The 15,304-nt window shown below is 50.7% G+C and overlaps 1 protein-coding gene across 1 annotated transcript in view; it reads left to right on the forward strand.

Annotated features, from left to right (window-relative positions):
• The first annotated feature begins 4,547 nt into the window (after positions 1-4,547).
• The window catches only part of PLEKHG4B (pleckstrin homology and RhoGEF domain containing G4B), a 58,623-nt gene continuing 47,866 nt past the window's right edge, over positions 4,548-15,304 (forward strand). Inside the window, 1 exon segment of the mRNA XM_065875575.1 lies at positions 4,548-4,598. Coding sequence (XP_065731647.1) covers positions 4,548-4,598 — 51 coding nt within the window.

Below are 15,304 nucleotides of genomic sequence, written 5' to 3' on the forward strand. Positions count from 1 at the left end.
TTAGTTGTGGATTCTTTAGCCTTTTCTATATATACAGGATCATGTCACTGTGAATACAGACAATTTACCTCTTCCTTTCTAGTCTGAATGCCTTTTATTTCTTTTTGCTATCTGTAACAGCTCTTTCTGTTCTCTGTACCAGCTAGAAGTTCCAGTACAATGTTGAACAGAAGTACTAAAAGCATGCATCCTTGTCTGAGTCCTGATCTTATTAAGGAGAGAGTTTTCAGCCTTTCACCATTGTGTGTGATGTTAACTGTGGGTTTTCCATAAATACTGCTTAATCTGTTGAAGAATTTTCTCTCTAATCCTAGTTTTCTGAGAGCTTTTATCGTGAAAAGATGTTGGAATTTTTTAAATGCCTTTTCTGCATCAATCGAAATGATCATTTTTTTCCCTTTGTTCTGTGAATGTGATGCGTTTCATTGATTGATTTTCTTATGTTGAACCACCCTTGTACTCCTGGGATAAACTTCATTTGTTCATGGTGAATAATCTTTCTAATATACTATTGGATTCTATTTGCTACAATTTTATTGATCTTTTTGCATTTTTATTCATCATAGATATTGGCCTGCAGGTTTCTTTTCTTGTTATGCTTTGGCTGCAGAGAATGAGCTGGGAAATATCCCCTCCTCTTCGGTTTTTGGGACGAGTTTCAGAAGGAGGACCATCTGCTCTTGTGACGCCATGTCGTTCAGCTCAGCCCTGGTCCCTCTGCCCTTCTGTCTGCACATTTAGTTCCCTCATCTCTAAACATGCCTATGTGTGGATACTTCCAGATCTGATTTCCAACCCGACCTCCCCTCTCGGTGCAAGCTCACACAGCAATCCGTCCACTCAACATGTCTAACAGCATCTCAGTGTTAATGTGTCTTCTCCTCCCAAATCTGCTTCTCCCCCAGTCTCTCCCATCTCAGTAAATGGTATCACCTTCCACCTGCTGATCAGGCCCCAAATCCCTGAGTTGCTGTCCTGGTGCTGATTCTTAACTGCAGACAGCAGAATCCACTGTAGCTAATTTAAGCAGTACGGAAGATAACAGGTGGGATAAACAAGGTCCTGCTGTACAGCGCAGGGAACGTTCAATATCCTCTGATAAACCATCATGGAAAAGCATATGAAAAAGGATCACTTTGCTGTACAGCAGGAATTAACACAACATTGTAAATCAATGATACTTCAATTAAAAAAAAGAACATATCAGGTGGACGACACCATCTCTGAGAGGGTCAGGGAACCAGGAATAGCCAGAAACGTCAGCAACCTCGAGGAACTACGGATAATGCTATAGGATTGTGCTAGGAAAATCCCCACTGCCCTGTTCCCTTCTGCTCGACGACAGTGCTGCCAGGGACAAGACGTGAACCGCCCCAGAGGAACCAATCACCTCCACTGCCAATCTGCTGAGACAGCCACTACTCTCGTGGCTCCTCTCACGTCTTATGTGGTGCACGGGAAGCCACTACTCTCGTGGCTCCTCTCACGTCTTATGTGGTGCACGGGAAAGCAAAAACAGGCACATCTGTAACGTCTGGGGCATGTAGTTTTGCGGTCTCCAGGGGAGCATGCGAAGCGTTTCGCAGAGGCCACGATCAGCTAATTCACTGCCTGCCACCTTCCTCCTCAGCTTCTTTCTCCCTCACTCCCCAGAGCCAGAGATGGGTCACTCCTCTCAGCTCTCTCTGCCTTTACATAGATCCTGCTTTGACCATTTTTCACAACCTCTGGCATTCCTACCTTAAGCCAGCTCCCATCGCTCTCACCAGGATACTGGCAGTGGCTTCCTGACCGTTCTTCCTGCCTCAGGCAGCTGTGGTGTCCACACTGCAGCCAGATGAGATGTTTGGAATGTATCCGATAATGCTGCTTCCTCTCCGAACTCTCTCCACGGTGGTTTCCCACAACACTCGGAATAAAACAAAACTCATCACTACGACTTACTTATCCCTTCAGCCTTTCCAGCCTTGTCTCCTCCGGACGTGCGTGCCCTCATTCACCGTGCTCCTGGGTACACCGGCTTTCCTGCTGTCCCTCAAGCACACCAGATCTATTCCGGCCTCAGGGCCTTTGTACAGGTGGCTTCTTCTGCCTGGAACTCACAAGCAGCTCCCTCCCTCCCTTTCTTCTGGTCCCTGAACAGTCTTCTCTGGCTTGACCATCTGCCTTATTTAGAGGTATTTCTCTGTTCATTGGTTTATTGTCTCTCTCCATTGGAATGTCAGATCCCCAAGGGGCCTGACAGGTGCCATGCAGTGACTGGCCAAAAGTAGGTGACCGATAAATACCTTCTGAATAAACTAAGCCATTTCAATAGTCCACGTTTTGGGGAAAACTTCTTAGAAGACATCCCTGACTCTATGGATACACAGCAAAGAAAGAATCCGATCCTTAGAAATTGCGGCTGGAGACAGCGCATGAGGACTCCTGGGCTTTCCCAGTGCAGGCCCAGCTTTGCCTAGATGCAACAGAGGCACAACCCCTATGGGCCCCAAAATCTCCGGTAAGAGTGAGATTCCAGAGCTGCACCCTAACCAGGCATCCAGGCCACTGCTGTCCTCCCCTGACGTCAGCTCCCGGATCCTGGAGGCGCTGAACAGGGACAATGTCCCCTGTTCTGGAAGCATGCCAACACAGCCCAGTTCTGGCCTGGCAGGTGCTTTGGGACCACAGAGATTTATGCAGCTGCTGTTTATGTCGAGATTTATGTGGCTCCTGTTTCTGGAGTGTCATGGGCAGGTAAGGGGTGAGAAGAGGATGGGGCAGGGGGCCTCAGGGAGGTGCAGACAATGAGTAACACCCCAGCACTGAGACGGGGCTGAGTCTGCTTGGGCCCAGTGGGAAGGGCTGGAGGTTCCAGGAAGCAGAACAGAGGAGCCACAGAGGAATTCAAAGAACCGGTACTGGGTGAGGGGGCAGAACTCATCCCGCCGCCCTCAGCTTCTTTCACTCTGTACCTGAAGCCATGCAGCTCCAGCACAACTGAACTTTATCTCTAAATGAGGGCGTTTGTCCGCAGTGGGGGGACTGAGTCAGTGTCCCTGTTTCTAGTCGGGACACAGTACAGGACAAGGGTGGGGAGACACGCCCCCCCGCCGAGGGGACGGGTTCCTCTGAGAACCCGGCTGCATCCCCAGCACACAGCAAGTGCTGCTCAAGCCACAGCCCTACAGTCGCCTAGCTACAGGGAAGGCGTCTGTCTCCCTGGGCTGGGGCTGGAGGTGGGGGTACTTTGTTTCTGTAGGTTCTCCAGAAACCCAGGCATTGCAGTTGCAAAGCCAGTGAGAGCCTGTTCAACTGTCCGCGCGCCCGACTCCCCAAGTGGGGGAAGCTGGCCTCTCGCTGAGGCCCGGAGGCTCACGAGTTCTGTTTACCCGGCAGAGAGCGTCCCATAAGCCAGGGAGCTCGCTTGGCGGGAAGAGAAGGCCGGTCCTTCCACACCGGCGGAAATCGGTCCGCTCCACCTACACCAGTGGAAATCAGGGTCCAGTTATCTTCACTAGTCTGTCTACACCGTTGCATGTCAGGTGTGAATCTATCTGCACTGGGGGAAATCAAACTCCGATAGCGTTCACCAGCAGAAATCAGAGTCCAGTCTGTCTACACCCACGGAAATCGGGTGCAGCGCCACTGCCACTGGTCTGCGAACAAAATGGTAGGTGCCCAGGCTCTGCGAGAATAAAAATCACAAAGAATTCCGCCCCCGCCCCTGCTCAGGGAGGGAGGAGCTCGCCCCCAGCCTTCCGCCCCTGCGGGGTCTTCTCCCAGGTGAGGGTGCGGCCCGAGGCACCTACAAGGCCGCCCACACCCGGGGCTGAGACGCCCCCAACCTGCCTCGTCCAGCAGCCTCCGGGGATGAGACCCCCCCTCCAACACCCAGTCCTGGCGGCCCCGGGAGTGAGAGCCCCCCGTCCAAGCTTCTCCCCGGAGCCCCCAGGGGAGAGACGACCCCTCCTACCTCGGAGTCCCCGGGGATGAAACCCGCTCCAGCCTTCGCCCCGGAGCCCCTGGGGGTGAAAGGCCCCTTCCCCCCGCCCCTGCCGCGGTCCCTGGCCCCGCCCCTCCGCCCCACCTGTGAGGCGGGCTGGGGGCGCGACCCGGGAGGGTCCGCCTGTTCCCGCCCCGGAGCCCCCGGGGTGAGACCCCCCCCAACCTTTGCCCCGGAAGTCCCGGTGGTGGGACCCCCCTCCCACTTTCGCCCCGGAGCCCCCGGGGGAGAGGGGGCCCTCCCCGTCCCCACGCGGTCCCGGGCCCCGCCCCTCCGCCCCACGGGTGAGGCGGGCAGGGGGCGCGGCCGGGAGGGTCCGCCTCCTCCCGCCCCGTAGCCCCCGGCGTGGGACCCCCTCCCACTTTCGCGCCGGAGCCCCTGGGGGAGAGGCGCCCCTCCCCGTCCCCCGAGGCCCCAGGCCCCGCCCCCGCCCCACGGGTGAGGCGGGCAGGGGGCGCGGCCGGGAGGGTCCGCCCCTAGCCCGCCGCCCTTCCCACGCCCCGCGGGCGGGCCTTCCGAGCGCTGTCCTCCCCGCGGACGGGACAAAGGCGGCGCCACCATGGCTCTCAGCGCGGCGCTCGGCCGGGGCGACCGGGGCTCGGGCAACAAGGTAGGGGACGGCCGGCGGCTGTGGGGAGGGTCCTGAGGCCGCGGCTGCGGCAGCGGGAGGGAGCTTTCACTTTTTCCGGTCACTTAAACGAAGGGTTAGCAAACTTTTCCCTTAACCTCATGAGTATTTATGAGAGGTATGCTTTTCAAGACAGATTTGCATTCCTGGGGTGTGAAAGGAGTGCAGGGGAGGGGGCTGGGACAAAAAGACGCCTGTGAAGTTGTCGCCAGCAATGAGAATGTTCCTGAGTTACTCATTACCTCAAAACTGGTAGGACAAACCAATGAACTTTGTGCACGAAGACAAAGAACTTTTACTTAAAAAATACCAGGATAGACTTATATTGGAAAGGCAGTCGATTTAAATAATGAACATTGCCTAGTAAACAAGACAGTGACTTCAGGTCTAGAATAGTGTGGTGGAAGCTGTCTTGTATTTCTTCCTGTGAACTACAAAAAGTGCGTCGGGTCTGTTTTTCCCTTTTTCCTGTGAACTAGATTACAAAGTGTTTTGGTACAGTAATTACACTCTACTCCTGTTACCCAACAGCATTTTCACTTTAAAAGTTTAGCTGGTACTTTCAGGTGTCTAATTAAGACTTAAAACACATAATTTAAAAAATAAGTTGAAGGTAGCTGGAACTGTGCATAATTAACGACTGAGCATCAAGTCGGCTTCAGCGTCCTGAAAAGAGATTTCAAAGTGGACAGAAGTGAGGTTTGGCTTCCTGACCCTAACCCTCCAACTCCCAGGCTCTCTGCATGAGGAGGAACTTCAGAGGCCACCGTTTGCTCTCAGTGGACACCTTCAAACTCTAAGATGTTTGCATTCCTGGTGGAGCCACATCCCTGTACTGGAGGGCTGGGCATCCCCCACAGAGATAATGCACCCACTTCTGCTTCTGAGGAGATGCCCTGTTTTGATCTCATAGTTTGGCATCCAGTCTGCAAACAAGAACAGTGGTCTGGGTTGGGATCACAAGTGGACTTGCCCAGGTGGGCCACAGAGAACAGAGCCGTAACCTTTCCAGTGGACTGGGGGCTTGGGTGCAGGTGACCTGTGGTTTTATCCCATTAGAGGGGCCCCTGTGTAGGCCTAGTCTGAAATCGCCTTTGTGAAATGTGGACCTTAGTGTCTGTAGTTCATGAGCTTGGTGGTGGTCTCACCTGAATACTTTATTACTTGTAAAGCGTGCCAAAAATGCTGGTCTAAGGAAAGAAAGTCGGCCTGAATTTGCCCCGAGACCCTCTGAGATGTGTGTTCACAGGTTGTATCATCCAGGCAAGCACAGGAGACCCCAGACTCCCAGATCACAGCATGTTTTTAATGAGAATCATTCAAGCCCAGTTCCCATGCCTCCCTCCTTCCAAACAGAACTAATGTGTCCTCTCTTTGTGCTTGAACAAAAATCAAGTCACTTAGAGCCATCCAGCCCTAACAGCCATCCTCCAGGACAGGGTACCCATTCTACAAATGGTGGAAAGCCAGGCTTCCGCACTTGACCTGTGGCTCCCAGCCAGGAAGCAGCCTGGAAGCGGTGGCTTTCCTCTCCACACGGCTGTGCCCTGTATTTATCCTCCTGCCCTGTCAGAACAGGGCTTCTGTGCCCTGCTCGCCATGGGAGGTTCCCTCGGGATTGCAGCTTCTTTACCTGCATCCCTCTGCCCCTTACAGGGCCTGGCACTCAGCAGGTGTGCACAGGCCAGTGCTCACTGGTCCAGCCAAGAAAAATGATCCCAGAGAGACTGTTGGTCTGACCTAAGAGCCCAGCACACTTCCGAAGGGGTCAGGAGGGTGGTGGGACAGAGGGGTGGGCTGCAAGGTGGCAAGTCCTGCCCTGAACCTGTTGGTCCTGAGAAGCCTTGGGAATCTGGGATCCTGTGAGCAGAAGGCATCCCACAATTGCCATTTACCCTACAAGGGGGTCAAGGAGGGCAGGTGCCCTGGGAGTGGAGAAGAGGCTCTGGACCTCCACCGGGTGCCCAGAGAACAGGCCTGGGGTCTTGGATTGGATGTGCACCCACATCCACCCCCTGTTATCTGTCAGCCTTTGGGCCGGTGGTTCAGGCTCTTGGAGTTTCAGTCTGTTCACTTACAGGATAACCTGTGGCCACCCACCTCTCAGAGCACCATAGCGTCTAATTTTAAAGTGGATGAGTTGACGCTTCTTGAAAGGAAACCCAGGTCATCACGGAGCTGAATGTTCCTGAGCTGAAGGCTGTCTCTGTCCTGATATCTGGGACAACTTTCCAGGTGTCTCAGTTCACACCTGGGCCCAAATTCTCAAAGACGGAGATTTCAGATACTTTTAGACAAGTGTCCAACCTTACAGAACTTTCCCCAAAAGTGAGAAAATCAGGTTGTGCAAAACTCACTTTGTGGTGAGTTTATTTTATATGACTTTAAAACTACTTATGTTTCTGAGACCTAGGATAGGGATTAAATCTAATGCCAACAACAGTTTGGGACAGGAATTAATTTGAAGTTCTGCACTAAAACTGTACAAGTCTGCCAGGTAATGAGTATGTGCACCTCCCCTGGCGAAGTCTCACCTGCCTGCAGCCCCCCACCGTGGGACCCCCAACCCTGGTACGCGTTAGCCTCAGAAAGCTCCCCGGGTCATGCTGCCGCAGCCCCGGCCCCACAGTGATCTGAACTGACGTCACCTTATTCTGACTACGCTCGGTAACCTGCTCCCCCAGGCAGCACCGGCTTTATTTCATTCCCCGTATGTCCCTGGTGCCTGGAGTAGTACATGGCACACAGCAGGTGCTCAACAAGTATTTGTCACAAGGTGGCAACCGTATCCCCTCCTCTGAAGCTCACCGTCACTCCCCTGCCCAGTCGCAACCTCACAGGGCTACGCAGATGCAGGGCTTGCCCCATGACCTGAGCTAACACGATTCCCGAGATTTTTAAGAATAGAATAACGGCCTCAGAGGGAGCAGCCAGGTTACAGCTGATTCTGGGAAACTCTACTTGCCTAAGTGCAACATAGTAAAGCAGGCTCACGGCAATTGTAGAGGACAGCTTGGCAATGCCTGGTGTGACATAATGAATGAACTTTGCAGGTAGTTTCTGAGGCGGAGATGGTAGTGCACGGTGCCGAAGAGAAGGAATGCCTGAAAGAATTTTCAGTGAATGGAAAGGCTGGCCCTTCCTTCATTGTCAGGTGGTTTGGAATTAGCTGCGGGCCATCAGGTGGCCTCCCCGGAGAGCGAAGAGGTTGGATGAGTTTCTGAGAGCTCTTGGGCTCTGTCTCTGGCTAGAATGAGACACAGGGCAGTGTGGATGGAAGCAGTGGGCTTGGTGGTTAGGGATGCAGGCTATGTGGCCATAGTGGCTTGGGTTCAGCTCTGGTTCCCCCACTGAGTGGGTGGGCAGGTGAGCCCCTCAACCTCACCGTCTTCAGAATGGGGAAGATAATAGTATTACGATGTTTTTAGAATAGTGTCTGGCATACAGTAAGTGCTCAGTAAATGTTGGCTGTTCTGTGACTGTGGTAGAGAGGAAGAGAGATTTTCATACAAATAAGAGGGAAAAACGATTGAGTTATAATTTTTCCTTGAATCACTTAAGGAAAAATATTCATTGAAGTTATCTCAAAGATATCACCAGGGAAGAGGAGTTACAACTACAATTACGTGCTATTTTAACAATGTATTCGTGAATTTTTTAAAGAAATGCTTTGTGAAAGTGCCCAAATCAGTAGGTCCTGAGCTCCACTTGAGTTCAAGGGTCCCAGAGCTTTCCCTATGGATTATTCAAGAAGACTAAAGAAAAGGTAGCTGGAAGAAGCATTTAGTCAGCCCAGAGTACCGCGCTGGGTAAGGAGTGAGCGTTTGGTTCTCAAACTGATTCTTGCCCGTCCAGAGACGGCAACCCAGAGAATCACGGCGATGTGAACCGAGCAGACGAGCCTCAAAGCCCAGTATAAGCTCCCCCGAAAGCACATGTTTAAATAGGAGGAGCATGTGGAAGGGTTGTTGGGGGGACAGAGCAACAAAAGCCACATATGAGAAGGAAACTACCATCACAATTTCTGGAAGGTACCGGAACTAATTCTTTAAAAAACAGCTGAGGTGAAATTCCCATGACACAAATTTAGCCATTTTAAATCAAACAATCTGGTGGCATTTAGTACATTCACAATGGTGTGCAACCCCACCACCTCTGTCTAGTTCCAGAACATTCCTACAGCCCAAAGCAAAACCCCACACCCCTTAGGCAGCTTCTCCCATTCCACCCTCTGCTCAGCCCCTGGAACCACTAATGTGCTCTCTGTTTCGATGGATTTGTCTACTCTGAGTACTCCATATAAGTGGAATCCTAAAATATGTGACTTTTTTGTGTGTTAAAATACATATAGCATGAAATTTACCATTTTAACCATTTTTTAGGTCAGTGGTATTACATTCACTTTGCTGTGCGCCATCACCGCCATCCATTCCCACGACTCTCTGGTCTTGTAAATCTGAAACTCTACACCTGTTGAACAGTAACTCCTGACTCCGCCCTGCCCCCCAGAGCCTGGCAACCACCATTCTACCTTCTGTCCTTACGATTGCGGCTACACTAAGTACCACTGAGCGTACGTGCAAGCAGACAGTATCTGTCCTTTTATGATTGGTTTACTGCACTGACCATAATGTCCTCAAGTTCCAGCCATGTTGTAGCATTATCAGAACTTCATTCCTTTCACGGCTGAATAATACTCCATTGGAGGGGACTTCCCAGGTGGCACAGTGGGTAAGACTCCACACTCCCAATGCAGGGGGCCCAGATTTGATCCCTGGTCCGGGAACCAGATCCCACATGGACGCGGCAACTAAGAGTTCACATGCGGCAATTAAGACCTGGCGCGGCCAAAATAAATAAATATTTTTTTAACAGTTAAACAAAATTAATATTCCATTGTATGGATGGACCATAAATTTGGTTTATCCATTTATCTGTTGATGGACGTTGGACTGTTTCCATCTTTTAGGTTTTGTGAATAATGCTGCTATGATTATGTCTTTACAAGTTTTTGTGTGTACATATATTTTCATTTATTTCATTTATTGGGTATATACCTTCGGGGTCATATGGTAATTCTGTGTTTAACTTTTTTTTTTGGCCTTGCCGCGTGGCATGTGGGACCTTAGTTCCCCAACCACGATCAAACCCATGCCCCCTGCAGTGGAAGCTCAGAGTCCTAACCACTGGACCACCAGGGAAGTCCCCAACTGTGTTTAACTTTTTGATGAACCACCAGATTTTTTTTTCACAGCAGCCTAATCATTTTACATTTTCCCAGCAATGTATGAGGGTTCCAGTTTCTCCACCGCTTCACCAAGACTTTTTATTTTCCAGTTTTATAGTCACCCTCGTGGGTATGAAGTGATACTGTAGTTCTGGTTTGCATTTCCCTAATGACTACTGATGTTAAACTTATTTTCATGTGCTTGTTGACCATCTGCATATCTTCTTTGGAGAAATGTCTATTCAAGTTCTTTGCCCATTTTAAATTGAGTTGTTTGTCTTTTTATTGTTGAGTTCTAAGAGTTCTTTATATACTCTGGACACTAGACTCTTAACATATATGATTTGCAAATATTTTCTCCCATCTGTTGGCTATCCTTTTACTTTCTTGATAGTATCTTTTGATGCACAAAAGTTTTAAATTTGGATAAAATTTAATTCATATATTTTTTCTTTCGTTGTTCATGCTTGTGGTGTCGTATCTAAGAAAACATACAAGGTCATGCCACATACAAGGTCATGAAGATTTATCCCTATGTTTTCTTCTAAGAATTTTGTAGCTTCAGTGTTTACATTTAGGTCGTTGACTCATTTTTAGTTGATTTTTGTGTGTGGTGTGAGATAGGGGTCCAATTTAATTATTTTGTATATGGATATCCACTTTTCCCATCACCATTTTTTTTTTTTTTTCTGGTACGCGGGCCTCTCACTGTTGTGGCCTCTCCCGTTGCGGAGCACAGGCTCTGGATGCGCAGGCTCAGTGGCCATGGCTCACGGGCCCAGCCGCTCCACGGCATGTGGGATTTTGCCAGACCAGGGAATGAACCCGTGTCCCCTGCATCAGCAGGCGGACTCTCAACCATCTGTGCCACCAGGGAAGCCCCATCACCATTTTTTGAAGAACTTATTTTTTCCCAATTGAATAGTCTTGGAACCCTGGTTGAAAGTCAGTTGGCTGTAGTTTGAGGGGTTTATTTCTGAACCCTCAGTTCTATCCCACTGGTCTATGTGTCTGTCTTTATGCCAGAACCACACTATTTTGATTACTGTAGCTTCGTAGCAGGTTTTGAAAGCAGGAAGTGTGAGTCCTCCAAATTTGTCCTTCTTTTTCAAGATTCCTTTAGCTACTCAGGACCCCTTGAAATTCCATATTAATTTGAAGATTTTTTTCCCATTTCTAGAAAAAAAGCAATTGAAGGTTTGATAGAAGTGGCATTGAATTTGTAGATCACTTTGAATGGTATTGACATCTTAACAGTGTTAAGCCTTCCAATCCATGAACCAGGAATGTTTTTCCATTTAATTAGGTTTCTTTAATTTCTCCCAGTAATGTTTTGGAGTTTTCAGTGTACAAGTCTTTCATCTCTTGGGTTAAATGTATTCTTCAGTATTTTATTCTGCTATTATAGAATGGAATTGTTTTCTTAATTTCCTTTTTGGATTCTTCATTGCTGGTGTAGAGAAGCACAACTGATTTTTGCATGTTGATTTTGTATCTCATACCCTGCAACTTTGCTGAATCTACTTATTAGCTCTAGTAGCTTTATGTGTAGATTCTTTGTGATTTTCTATATATAAGATCATGTCATCTGCAAATAGAGACAGTTTTACTTCTTCATCTCTAAATTAATTTGCCGTTAATTTTTTTCTTGCCTAATTGCTCTGGCTAGAACTTCCAGGGCAGTGTTGCATAGCAGTGGAGTAAGTGGGCATCCTTGCCTAGTTCCTGTTGTTAGAGGAAAGCCTTTTGGTCTTTCACTGTTGAGTATGAAATTAGCTGTGGGCACTGATAAGTGCCTTTATCATGTTGAGGAAGAGCCTTTCTATTCCTAGTTTTCTGGGTGTTTTTATCAGGAAAGTGTTAGAGTTTGTCAAATGCTTGTTCAGCATCATTAGAGATGATCACAGGGGCTTTTTCTTCATTCTGTTCACGTGGAGTATTATATTGACTGGTTGTTGAACCACCCTTGCATTCCTGGAATAAATCCCACTTGGTCATGGTCAATAATCCTTGTAATATGCTGTTAGATATGGTTTCCTAGTATTTTGTTGAGAATATGGAACAAATTTTATAACTCTGCTTTAAAATTTCATTATATTGTAGAAGAATACATCTTAAGAATGTATGTTTTGAAATAAGAAGTATCCTCTTTAAGAAACAAGTTTGTGTCAAAGGCCAAAATATAAAATTACTAGGAAATCTGCAGAAGTTTAAGACTTCAAAATGTAGCTACTGGGTAAAAAGCCATTTGGGGAAGGACTGTGATGAGGTTAGTCCGTATAAAATGCTTAAGCAGTGTCTGACACATAGCAGAGTTCACACGTTTCCATCATGCTGTCTTTGGGGTGCAATCAAGCGTCCAGGAGGCGCTTGCGTCCTCTCCTGTGATAATACCCGCCTCAGTACCGTAGTTTTCACTTTTTTGTGACACCCCCGCTACTAGGCTGTCAGCGCAGGACATTGATCTTTGTATCCTTCAGGGTGCTTAGCACACAGCACGCACTCTGTAAATGCACTTTGGTGTTGAGTGGAAAATAGTTAGTGATCCAGGAGAGTGGTGCCTCTGTGACCGGTGTGTCATGAGAAAGACCACAGGTAAGGAGTGAGGAAAGAGCAGAAACACAGGGTTGGCCCATCGGGACCGGGCCTGGGAGGAAGTGTCCCCTGACGCTGTGCTTCCTGTGGGATTTCTGCTCAAACCACAAGGGGAGAGGAAGCAGAGCACCTGGTCCGGGCTGGACTGACAGTTGGAGAGAGGCACCTGGACCCTGCAGTGGGCTTCGGCAGCCCCTTCAATGGTGCTTGGGCAAACGAGGGCCCACCTCTCAAATCCTGAAATGCCAACACTCATAGATGCTTTCATTAGCCAATTTCACGCTGCCAAAAAGTACAGATTTTATTTCAATATTCCCGTAAGCTCTGTCTTCCGTGTTCTCACATCAGTTAATATTTTGTCCCTCCTGTCGCCCCATCTAGATCCATCACACTCTTCCCAGCTAGAGGAAACGGATGCCTTCCAACCACACTCCAAATGGTTCACAACCACCACGAGTTTGGGGGTCTCGGGCAGGCTGCATGGGGCGCTGGCAGTGGCCAACCCCACCCCGGTCTCCTGCCCCTCGCCTTACAGGGGCGGCGCTCTTAGGTCTTCCCTGGGCCCTAGATCCTCAGGACGCCTGAGCTCTGTGCAGCCTGTGCACCCACTGGCCTCTGGCCCACTTACCTCTGTGCACAGGAATTATACAAGGACAGCAGCCTCTTCACTGCTGGCTTAGATCTCCTAGGTGCTCACAGCCTTCGAGCGCTGCCCAGATGGCGTTGTTGCACGTGGCTTTTCCCTTTGCAGTCCTGGAGGGGTGCTTGTTAGGAACAAATCTGGTAAAGGCCTCCTGAGTCTTGCACCTCCCATTCCGAGTGGCGGCACGACTTCCTCTCTGGACCCTGCTCCGGCTGGTCTAGGACAGACCGGGGTGTCACAGCTCTGTGACGGCATCAGGGGTCTTCTGTTAACCCCCAACCTCATACACTTACAGCAAGCTGCTGGGTGGAGACTGACACCTCTCACTCTTCCTGCCAAAGTGCCTCATCCCTGCCAGGCCCAGCACTGCATGAGTAGGGTTCCATTGATCTCCATTCTCCCTTTTCCTTCCCCGTCTTAGTTCACAGAGTGACATATTTCAGGGCCCATTTGTTTTGCCTCTTGAATTCAAACACGGTCAGTAAAATGTAGCAAGTGAGGGGGGAGAACAGCGGTCCTGCTCTGGGAGGAGAGGGGCTTCTGCACAGCACTGATCAGAGACCCGGGTGCGGGTTCCAACCTCACACACTGTTTCTCCGGTTTCCTTGCACGCAGGGGTGTTATTTTCACACCCCTGCGACTTGCTCGAGTACACGTTCCCTGCGCTACGTTCCCACCTCACTCTGGATTTACTGCCATTATTTGCAGAATTGCCGCCAGTCCTTGTGAGGATTCAGCAACCCGGGTCAGGCCTTCTGTTGCTGAAGCGCTGTCCTCTGAGGGCACAGAGGTCAAGTATTAACTAGTGTCTCATCAAATTCCTGAGCCATTGAATACATGGGCGGACCCAGCACAGTCTTCATAAAGTGAGGTTCAACATATCCTGAATTGGTTTAAAACAGAATTATAACTGGAAACTAAAACAAAACAAATCACTCCTCACTCATCTCCACCCTCACTCACCTCCACCCCCACCTGCACCCTCCCTCACCTCCACCCTCACCTCCACACTCACCTCCACCCTCACCTCCACCCTCACCTCCACACTCACCTCCACACTCATCTCCACACTCACCTCCACACTCACCTCCACCCCCACCTCCACCCTCCCTCACCTCCACCCTCACCTCCACCCTCACCTCCACCCTCACCTCCACCCTCCCTCACCTCCACACTCATCTCCACACTCACTTCCACCCTCCCTCACCTCCATCCTCACCTCCACCCTCCCTCACCTCCACACTCACCTCCACGCTCACCTCCACACTCACCGCCATGCTCACCTCCACCCTCCCTCACCTCCACGCTCACCTCCACCCTCCCTCACCTCCACCCTCACCTCCACACTCATCTCCACCCTCCCTCACCTCCACCCTCCCTCACCTCCACACTCACCTCCACCCTTCCTCACCTCCACTCTCACCTCCACACTCACCTCCACGCTCACCTCCACCCTCCGTCACCTCCATGCCCACCCCCACCCTCCCTCACCTCCACCCTCCTTCACCTCCACCCTCACCTCCACTCTCCCTCGCCTCCACACTCATGCCCACTCTCCCTCACCTCCACCCTCCCTCACCTCCACACTCACCTCCACGCTCACCTCCACGCTCACCCCCACCCTTCCTCACATCCACACTCACCTCCACCCTCACTCACCTCCACTCTCACCTCCACCCTCCCTCACCTCCACACTCACCTCCACCCTCCCTCATCTCCACCCTCACCTCCACCCTCCCTCACCTCCACCCTCACCTCCACCCTCACCTCCACCCTCCCCCACCTCCACCCTCATATCCACCCTCCACACTCACCTCCACCCTCCCTCACCTCCACACTCACCTCCACCCTCCCTCACCTCCACCCTCCCTCACCTCCACCCTCACCTCCACCCTCCCTCACCTCCACCCTCACCTCCACCCTCCCTCACATCCACACTCACCTCCACCCTCACCTCCACACTCATCTCCACCCTCACCTCCACCCTCACCTCCACCCTCACCTCCACCCTCCCTCACCTCCACACTCACCTCCACCCTCCCTCACCTCCACACTCACCTCCACCCTCCCTCACCTCCACTCTCACCTCCACCCTCACCTCCACCCTCACCTCCACCCTCCCTCACCTCCACCCTCCCTCACCTCCACACTCATCTCCACCCTCCCTCACCTCCACATTCACCTCCACACTCACCTCCACGCTCACCTCCACCCTCCCTCACC

Source organism: Phocoena phocoena, chromosome 3 (genome assembly GCF_963924675.1).
Source record: "Phocoena phocoena chromosome 3, mPhoPho1.1, whole genome shotgun sequence".
NCBI classification, from domain to species: Eukaryota; Metazoa; Chordata; class Mammalia; order Artiodactyla; family Phocoenidae; genus Phocoena; species Phocoena phocoena.